Raw genomic sequence first — 10,567 nt, forward strand, 5'->3', positions numbered from 1 at the left:
CCCCCCCCCCCCACTGCACACATACACTTTTTTTTTATTTTTATTTTTATAGGAATGGGTTTTATGTAGCTCAGGCTGGACTCAAACTCACTATGTAGTTATACCTGACTTTGAATATCTGCCTCCTGCCTCCACATCTTAAGTGCTGGGATTATAAGCATGCACCGCTGTACTGGGTTCCTGGTCTCTGTATATGCTATGAAGCCATCTGCCAGTGGAGCTACATCTCCCAAGTCCAGCCAGTTGGAACACTGTACACTGTTGTGGTCTGATGCTTAGAAAGCTTATATCCACAAGGGGCTGCATAGATACTTACATAAACAGGCTTGATTTATTTTATTTGAGACAAGAGTCCCACTGTGCAGCCCGACTCACCTTGAATTTGCTATGTAGAACAGGTTGGCCTAGAACAAACAGAAACTCACCTACCTTCTAAGTGCTAGGGTTAAGGTATATGCCACCACACCTATGAGTTACTTTACAGAAGGTATATATATACTTTTTTTTTTTTTGCTTTGAGACAGGGTCTCACTATGTAACCCTAGTTAGCCTGGAACTCCGAGAGATCTGCCTGCCTCTACTTCCCAAATGCTGGGATTAAAGGTGTGTGCCACCACACCTGGCATAAAGTATATTTTTAAGCAATAAAGTGGACCCATGTAACAGTTCAACTTGGGTAAAGGCCCTTGCTATGCAAGCCTGGCAACTTCAATTCAAGCCCTGGAATCCATATTAAGGTAGAAGGACAGAAAGAAGTGACTCCACAAAGTTGTCCTTGACTTCCACACAAGCTCTATGGCACATATGGTTCTCTGTGTCCTGGAACTATGTAGACCAGGCTGGCCATGAACTCAAGAGTTCTGTCTGTCTCTGCCTCCTGAGTGCTGAGATCAAAGGTGTGTACCATGTTGAGGATCAAACCTAGGCTACCTCTCTAAACATGCCAAACAAGCTACCTATCACTAAGCCACACTCCAGCCCAAGACGACTAGTCTTAGTGTTGCCCTTCACAACTCAGGATGCTCATTCCTCAACAAGACTAAAAACTACCTGCCTTTCTTCACAGCAGAAGCATTCTTCTCACACTAATTCTTTCTGCATTTTCATCATTAATGTCAGTTATTAGAAACTATTTATGATAATGAGGTGCAAAATAGACAGGGCATTCCTGGACTGTTCACATGTTCAGAGGAATATATAGGATGGATCCTAAAGAGCAGTTGGGACCCCATCATCCTAGAAGCACTTGCTTTTATTGGAGAGTATAAACTAAGTACTTGTCTACCACATCACCCTCCTTCCTGCTACCAGTTCCCAGTCTGATAATGGAGCTCCATGAGCCCAGTAGGGATTCCCAGCTCCCCAACAACCTTGTAGTTTCTTGGGATTGATGCTTGCCTAACTAACCATGAGGTCCCCTAGCCATCCCTGGGCTTGTGTTCAGGTGTGATGGGAACATACCATCATGCCATGAGTGACAGTCCAAAAATAGGTAACAGGCTACTACACTGGCACCCATGGAAATGGATATGCAGGGAAATAGCATGAGCCTGGGAAGTAAAGAAAGTCCAAAACACAAAGTAGACTGAGTGGCAAACCAACAATCACAAGTCATAAAGCACAACAGGCCCAATCACACATACATGACTATCAGAAAAGTATCACGACCCCCCAATATGGAGAAAGACGATGCTTACAGAAGTTGATACTAACAGAATGAAGGAAACAAACTCTCAAAGCAAGTCCGTGTTGACTGCTATCGGCATCATCTACTGACAGGCAACTGGAACAAGTATGTAAAAAACAGGCCAGGGGTGGTGGCGCACGCTTTTAATCCCAGCACTTGGGGCAGGCATTTGGACCTCTGAGTTCGAAGCCAGAGTAAGTTCTAGGCCAGCCAGAGCTGCACAGAGAAACCCTGTGTAGAAAAGCCTTAGACATTCACCATTCTCAGAAGGTAGTGGAGGTCAGAACACAGCTCCTTAATCATATTCTAGACTGTCATGGCTAGCTTCACAGAGGCATTCTACAGACAACTCATCAGGCTTCACCTGAGTCACACAGATGAAGCGCCTAGGCTGAGGAAGCGGGGAAACTGGGTGCTGACAGTGCACTAGGCAAAGGCCTGGTTGCTGGCACTTACCTACAAACAATATAGCGGATGACATTGGCGTGGCATATGAAGATCTCATAGCTGTCCTCCTCCTGCTTGGCATCAGCTCGGTGGATGTAGTTCCTGAAGGCAGCCTCAATCCGGGCTCCATCTTCATAATACTGCTAGGAGCAGAGTAAGGAGTTGTCAGTGTGGAAGCAGACAAGGGTAAGGGCAGGCCTTGCCCTAATCCAGTGGCACAAGGGATGGCATTTTTACCACAGCCTCTGGCTTCCAGTGAGAGACAGGTGGATCCGGCTCAATGGGGGCGCCTTCCCGTAGCAAGTCTGTGCTGACTCTGGAGACACCTGGGAAAGCAGGCCCCTGATCAGCACTGTATCCCAAGAGTGGATCTGCACACTCCACACAGTAGACAGCCAGCACTCACCTGGCAGGTGCTTACTGATGATGTCGGTGGTCTCTACTGCACGGGTCATAGAGGAATGGACAATTTTATTAAACTTTAATCCCAGGCTTGCAAGTCGGAGCCCTGTGAGTTCAGCCTGTTCCCGACCTTGAAGGAAAAACACCTGTGAATGTCACCGACTGGGGTCCTCCACTTACTGCATCAACAGTGAGGTGTCATCAAGCACCACTGAAGATGTTATCTTCATAGGCATAACCAGGGTCAGGGCCCTGGGGAGCAAGGAAAAACCCCAAGAGAAAATACACCGGTTTCAATTAGCAAGGTGAGTCAACTCAACAGCACTGGAGTGCAGGCCCTTTGCTATTTCTATTTTTATTCAACTATGTTCAAAATCAAGTTCCATTTGAGAATATAATATAGCCCACTAATAGAACTGCCTAACATGCAAAACCCTGGGTTCAATTCCCAGTACTGATAAGGGGAGAACAAAATCAAGTCTCAGCATCATGGTAGCCCGCTGCCTCATGACAACAGAAACAACAACACAAAGAAAAACATGAAACTGAACTGGGCTTGGTGGGGCAGACTTGTAATCCCAACACTCAGGAGGCTGAGGCAGGAGGGTTGCCATGAGTTCAAGGCCTGCCTCATAAAACAAAACACAAACTACAAACTGATTCTCAGGAGTCACAAGGAGATAGTGGTAGTAAATGCTTTTTCCTTAAATGTACTTTAGCATATAGCTGAAAACATGCTAAGAAATCATTTTCCTTTTGTTTTGAAAATCCTTTTTTGCTGGATATAGTAACCTGTACCACCACGGCGGAGACATGATATCCTGCTTATGCCCAGTGCCAGAAGCCACTCAACAACTCCTCAGGCTGGAGAAACAATCTGCTAGAGAAGAATCCTGGAGACATGTGACCATCCAACATTTGAATATTATACAAATGGGAAATATGCCATCTATCAAGAAACTGTTTAAAATGGAATGCGCACCACCATGTATTCATGTTCCCACCTACTTGGGAAGCAAGGCAGGGGAATCAGGAATTCAGACCACATAAAGAGACTCTGTCCTCATCATCACCATGCTGAAAGGGAGGAGGGAGAAGGAGGAAAGAGAAGAGAGAAGGCCTAGATCCCAGGTTCAGCCTCTAACTTCAAGATCAACCAATGAGTCATACCTAATGAGGTCAGGGTGCGGTCCTTCTCCAGCGAGCCATCCACATGGTACTGGGAATGCCGGATGAGGAATATGTGCCTGGTCGCCTTTGCCTTATAGTGGTCCAGCCTGGATGCCAGTTCATCTTCTCCAGATTCCACGTTCCTTTTCTTCAGGTTAATGAGTGACAGTGGCTCTCGCCTAATTGTGAAAGTATGTCCTGTCTTATGACCTCTAGTCCAAGACACTTTTCAGTGCTTGGGAAAAGGCCAGGGGAGAAAGCCCAGCCCAGACAGCCTAGCCTCACAGAGCATACCTTCACTCTTCCCAAAAGGGCCAGGCGACGCATGCACGTAACATGAAGCCTCAGGCTCATGTTCCTGGTGAAGACAAGCTGGGGAGATGGCTCTGAGGTTAAAGTGCTTGTTATACAAGCAGGAAGACTGGAGTTCAGAAGCCACATAAATACTGGGTAGGTCTAGTGGCCCACCTATAATTCCAGCCTCAGAATGTGGAGACAGGATCCCCAGAAGCTGTCTAGTCAGACTCGCATTAACAAGTTCTGGGTTTGACTGAAGTATGATCAAGAAAGAATTTCCATATCTACCTCGGGCTTTCACACAGATCTACACACACGTGATCTCACACACAAGCACATGAGAAGAAGAAAAAAAAAGGAGAAACTCAATGCCACAAATATGTAAGCAGGTGTGAGAGCAGACAGTTGCACTGCAGCAGAGCCTAGAACCGTACTGTCTGTAGGACTCCAGTAGTCATGGGGCTGTGTTTCCTTCATGTACTACTTCTGCTGGTGATAAGACAGGCTCTCTCAGTGTAGCTCAGGCTGACATCACAGCAATCCTCCTTCAGCCTTCCAAGTACAAGGAGTACAAGCATGCACCAATATCCCTAACGTAGATTAAAAATACTAGACAGCCGGGCAGTGGTGGCGCACACCTTTAATCCCAGCACTTGGGAGGCAGAGGCAGAAGGATTTCTGAGTTCGAGGCCAGCCTGGTCTACAAAATGAGTTCCAAGACAGCCAGGACTATACAGAGAAACCCTGTCTCGAAAAACAAAAAACAATAACAAAAATACTAGACATGGGCCCTTGGCAGTATTTTCTCATAGTACAAGTCTGCACTCCTCACACATGGAAAGCTGAAGCAAAAGGACCGCAAAAGGCCAGGTTGAATAAGTAAATTGAACTATACTTAGGTCTTTTGTAGCTGAAGATTCCACACTCAATATTCAATCAGCCAGGCATCAAGAATACTCAAAAGTTGGCATCTGAACTAAACAGACCTTTTTGTATGTGATTTTTACCTCAAGCTATATGGTTTAACAACTACTCAGGTAGCAGTTTTATTGTACTTAGTGTGATAAATAATCTAGGGATGATTTAAAGTACACAGGAGGATAAGCCAGAAGTATAGGTTATCCACGAATACTTCATTATCTTGAACATCCAGAGTTTGATATGTTTAAAGATCCTGACACCAATCCCCCAGCACACAGAGGGATTACTATAATGAAGTAAAAATTAAATAAAAATAGAGCTCTTCTCTAAGTCACGCTACACACTTTAAACGTTCAGAAGTCGCTGGAGTAGTGACTATCACAATGCTGTAGTGATGTGGACTGTAGTTAGTGGACTGGATGGAGGAGCTGAAGAAACAGAAGCTACTCAATTAAATGTAGGAGGCAGGAACGGGACAAGTCGAGCCTACCCAAATTACAACAATGGTGGAAGAGGAAGGTCTGGAGAGAGTGGTAGTGGCTCAAACATTATCCCAGCAGGCTAACCTGGGGTGGTAGTCCCATATACGACCAAGCCAAAGTCTTGCTGCAGATAAAGGACTGTATGTGGGGCTGGACCAGACACAATTTGGAGACGACTGTCATCAGAGAGGAAGGCACACCAGAAAGAAACCAAGTGGATATGCCTGTTTTAGTCCCTTCCTGCACTCGTTTATCCATTTGTCATGCATCCTTCCCCACCTAACAAAGATCCAGTCACTGTACTGGTCCATCCACATATGCAGACATGGCAAGCAAGTATGAAACACTTAAAATCAGGTCATTTCATTTTTCTTTTTTTGAGACACGGTGTTTCTATATAACCCAGAATTCAGAGATCTGCCTGCCTCTGACTCCCAGTGCTGCGATGAAAGTTGCATGCCACCATACTTGCCAGTATACCCGGCTTCCATGGGTAACCCAACCCTCGGTTCAAGCACAGGTTCTCTGACCTCCGAAGGAGTAGCATTCTTGTAGTTCCAATTTTCCCCAAGCTGCAGCAGGACAATCTAATCTGTGAGACAAACCTGGCTATATATCAAGACCCTGACTATAAGTAAAACTTAATCCTTTAGAATGCCAGGCCCACAGAGGATAATGGTCCTGGGACAAAGACCTTCCTTTCGGGTGGACTGTCTCTGAACCAGGACTCTTCGAGGATGGCGCCCGGACGGGTATAGGTCCCTCAGAGGGATGGATGGTCCAGGCACGAGGACCCTTGGAAGGTGCGCCATCCTGGTACGGGCACCCTCAAAGGGCCGGCCGCACCAATTCACACACACACTCAGGACCCACTAGTAGACACCGTCCCCTTCAGGGCACCGATATCCACTGTATCGTGGTGGATGAGAGGAAGCAGGCCTGAGCCCCACCCCCGGTCCCCGCACCTGTCCCAGTTGGAGTCCCAGACGCCGCGCCCGGCTCCGGCTCCGTTCCAGGCCGGAGGCTCCGTCGCGCGCGTGTCTGCATCCCCGCCACCTCGCGGCTTCCCTACGGCTACGGCCGAGAAGAGAACAGCGGCCGAGCCACCCGCCAGACCACAGGCCGCCAGCTGAAGCGCCTGCCGGAAAGCCATGCCGCAAACCGCGCGACCCGACGGCTGGACGCCAGGGACACGCTTCCGCTTCCTGCTGGTGGAAGTTCCACCCCCTTTCCCGAGACAAAGCAGGAAACGCGGCCCGGGGTGCCACCTGCCGGTGGTCTCACGGTGGCAGGCGCAGATGCCAGCCTTTAGTGGGTGTGGGTCCCCAGGGGGTCGAAATCAGGCACTAGGTTTATATGATTTGAAAAAACCTCGGGTTTGGCTCTTGCTCTAGGTCTAAAGTTTTTGTTTTCTTTTGTAATCCTTAAGTGCATGCACACTCTCAACTTAAACCTCCTAAATTCCTTCCATTTTTTTTTTCCCTAAAAACCTTCTGCATATCAATGCTCCATTCCCCACCCCCAGCCCCTGGCACCTACCATCACGCCTTCAAGTTTTACTGCCCTAGTTGTTATTGACCAACTGACCAGGTCCTTCTGTGTAGGAGGCGTTCACCTGCTCTGCCAGTGTTGGTAGTTCTAGGCCCTGTTGAATCCAAGGGCTAGCGACTAGACTGGCAGACCCAGTGACTTACAGCTCCAAGCTTGAGCTTACTGCTTTGGGCTTTAACTACCAACCAAGGCCCAGCACTTGGCAGCTATTATAATTTTCAGCTTTGAGCAGCACAGAACAGCAGCAGGCATTTGGTAATATTACTGCTCCTGATGAACCTCTAACCTCAGACATTCTCAGGACCCTTGGCCTTTGGCAATGGCTAAGGCGGCCCTTTTGGCTGGATAGCTCCCTGAAAGTCTGAACAACATTATCTGCTTTTTTCCACAGCTTTCTTTCACCTCAGGTCTCTAGTCTCTCTAGCCTCAGCCTACCCAACTACTGATAAAAAATAATTTTTTTTTTTTTTTTTTAACAAAAACCCTGTAAGGCCTGAAATCCAAAAAAAAAAAAAAAAAGGGACATGGGTCTTAGCCCCAGTCCTGGCAGTCCTTCACACATCAACCACAAGCTTTCTGCAGAGCCCACCAAGGAAGTGCTTCCCCTCTGGCCTGGGTGAGGTTATTGCATGGGCTCCAGAGTTCACCGCCATGCTTGTCTTGCTCATAATACTACTTTCCAGTGTCAGGGGAGGCTGTCTGAACAGATCACGACTGGAGCAAGTCTTCAGTGGAGGTTTTGGCAGTCCACTATGGCTGCAGAGGTGTCTGCACAGTGGCTAGTTGTCCAGCAGAGGCGGCTTCCCTGACAGGACTCAGCCAGGCACCAGAGCAAAACCTGTTAAATGTTTTAATCTTTCACAGGAAGCATCAATAGGGTGTGTACATAAAGACCTGACAAAATCTATAACAAAATTACAGTACAGTTCTTATTTGACAGTGTCTACTTACTGCATCCTTGTCCCACGGTGATGTATGTCCCTCTGATTTGTATTCTAGGCACCTTAAATTATGTGGACTCCCACAGTCTATCCTTTTGGAACTAGGTGTCCTTTTCTATTTCTTTCTCTCTTTTTCTTTTTTCCTTCCTCTGAGATGGGGGTCCCATTATACATATGTAGCCTTGGAGGCCTTGGAGCATGCTGTATAGACCAGACTGGCCTCAAACTCCTAGAGATCCACCTGCCCCTGTCCCCTGAGTGATGGGGGAAAGGCCCTTGCCACCAAGCCTGGCTTATGTAACTATTTTGAGCATTAATTTGTAAACAAATAAATGTGTTGCTTCATCTCAAAAACTGCTTCTGTTTCTGTACTCCTCCTCTTTATCATTGCAAAGTAGGGGAAAGGTGTAGTGGACGGAATAAACGGGAGGTGCATGCAGAACTGTGATACCATGTGACAGTGCAGTTGTAGGGACCATTTTATGGGTTTATATATAGATATTTGAAGACTGAGTACACAGCTCAGTTGGAAGGAGGCTTGTTTAGCTTATGCAAAGCCCTGAATTCCATCCCCAGTATTGCCTAAATCAGGTATAGTGGAGCACACCTGCAATCCTAACAAATGAGATGTGAAAGTAGGAGATTCACAAGTTCAAGGGCATCCCTTGAGTTCAAGACCAGCCTGGACTACATAAGGCCCTGTCTCAAAAAAGGGGGGGGTGAGTTGGGGAGTTGTGGAGAATAGAGAGATGGTTAAGAGCACTGGCTGCTCTTCCAGAGGTCTCAAGTTTAATTCCAGCACCAGTCTGTGACTCCTGTTCCAGATGATCCAAAACCCTCTTCTGGCCTCTAAGGGCAGTGGACATATATGGTACACAGACATAAACTCAAGCAGACATTCGTACACATAAAACAAAAATAAGTAAAAATCATTTTAAAAAAATAAAGGAAATGTTGGTCAAAGTATCTAGGACTAAATATGAGGAAACATTATTCTTTTACCTACCAAAACAATTCTGAGTTCATTTAAGCACTTGTAAGTACAATGATGATGTCTGAGTGGAGGAGACTATAAAGTCCGTCCTGACCTTCTCTGTATGTAGTTGTGCCCACCAATATGTATGAAACGAGCTAAACGGTGTGGGCTGTAACATGCCAGAAACAGGAGTTCACACCACTTTAAAGCAAAGAAGCCGCACATGCTGAGACATGCTTGTAAGTCCAGAACTTTGGAGGAAGAGGCAGGATATGGCTAACCATGGTGGCATTCTTCTTAAATCCCCATGCTCTTGGGTCAAAAGCAGATGGATCTCTGTGAATTTAAAGCCATCCTAATCTACACAGAAAATTCCAACCAGGCAGGATTACCTAGTAAAAGCTTTACTCAAAAAAATTAAAATTCCAATGTAAGATTTTATAAAAATTCCAGGTTACTATTAACTACACAATGAGTTCAAGGCCAGTCAGGTAGCCCCGGTTACCTGAAATCATGGCTCAACAAACACCTGTATCTACGTTAGTGACCTCACCATACTAGCCTAGCACTGACATTTTGAGGCCACATGCTAAGGTGGTAAAGAGTGCTGGTGTTTTCAAATCCAGTAATGAAAAAAAAAAAAAAAGCCAAAGTAGACATCAGAGACTACACCTGAATTAGTTTCCCCATTTGTGAAATGCAAACAACGGTATTGTCAAGTGATGCTAATTCATGAAGGACACTGAAAACTGCTGGCACAGAAATCCCTCAGCAAATGTTAGCATGGCTGATCTCTAGAACTGAGGGGGTGGGGGGCGGAACGTCTATCGATGGCAGTTTTACTGCATTTCCCAGGCAGGCCGTGAGCACCTGATCTCCAGCTATCCTCCCCCTCCGTGCCCCAAGCAGTTAAGACTGCAGCTGCAGCAGGGCGGTGGTGGTGCACGCCTTTAATCTCAGCACTTGGGAGGCAGAGGCAAGCGGATTTCTGAGTTCGAGGCCAGCCTGGTCTACAGAGTGAGTTCCAGGACAGCCTGGGCTACACAGAGAAACCCTGTCTCGAAAAACCAAACCAAAACAAACCAAAAAGACTGCAGCTGCTGGTCTCTAGAGCTGTGCATGGGATCCAGATCTCTGTCACAACCAAGCAAGGTGGGTAGACTGGAACCTGTCAAGCTAGGGCTATGTTGTAAATTGTGTAACTGGAATCAATCACGGGCTCAGTTATTTTCATCAGTGTCCTAAGCTGAGGGCCAGTACAGAACAATGTCTACACAGCCATTTCACACCAGTATCAGAATGACCAACTCTTAAAAATGATGCAGAGGTCTTCTGACAGAGGAATAGATACCACATGGTACACATACACTTTGGAATGTGTAGCCTCAAAAAGGAAGGGAATTCTGACATTCGATGATACCGGTGAATCACAAAATACCACAGACTATATAACACATGGGCTGAAAAGTCCAAGATCAAGCGTGTTTCTGAGATGGTGTTGATATGTGCCTGGAAGAGGAAGGCTCTCCTCACATAGCCGAAGAGCGAGAAGGAAATTCTCTGAAGCTTCTTTTACAAGGGCATTAATCTGTTCTTTGTCGGATTTAATAACTTCCATAAACACCCTAGCTCTCAATACTACAGTGAAGATTAAGTTTCAACACAGATTCAAACCATAGCAAGATGCAGTTAC

At 46.4% G+C, this 10,567-nt stretch overlaps 1 protein-coding gene across 2 annotated transcripts in view; it reads right to left on the reverse strand.

Annotated features, from left to right (window-relative positions):
• Positions 1 to 6,621, reverse strand: part of Pgam5 (PGAM family member 5, mitochondrial serine/threonine protein phosphatase) — an 8,746-nt gene extending 2,125 nt beyond the window's left edge. The window contains exons 1-5 of one of the 2 annotated variants that reach the window (XM_031337315.1): positions 6,372 to 6,621; positions 3,707 to 3,885; positions 2,541 to 2,666; positions 2,372 to 2,460; positions 2,144 to 2,274 (exon numbers count right to left, since the gene is read on the reverse strand). In XM_031337315.1, the coding sequence (XP_031193175.1) occupies positions 2,144 to 2,274; positions 2,372 to 2,460; positions 2,541 to 2,666; positions 3,707 to 3,885; positions 6,372 to 6,559 (713 nt within the window). In that variant the 5' untranslated portion in view covers positions 6,560 to 6,621. Of the gene's footprint in view, positions 1 to 2,143; positions 2,278 to 2,371; positions 2,461 to 2,540; positions 2,667 to 3,706; positions 3,886 to 6,371 lie in introns of both variants that reach the window. The other variant, XM_031337314.1, reaches the window with a different exon arrangement.
• Between the last annotated feature and the right edge of the window lie 3,946 nt (positions 6,622 to 10,567).

Source organism: Mastomys coucha, unplaced genomic scaffold, assembly GCF_008632895.1.
Source record: "Mastomys coucha isolate ucsf_1 unplaced genomic scaffold, UCSF_Mcou_1 pScaffold22, whole genome shotgun sequence".
In the NCBI taxonomy this organism is placed as follows: domain Eukaryota; kingdom Metazoa; phylum Chordata; class Mammalia; order Rodentia; family Muridae; genus Mastomys; species Mastomys coucha.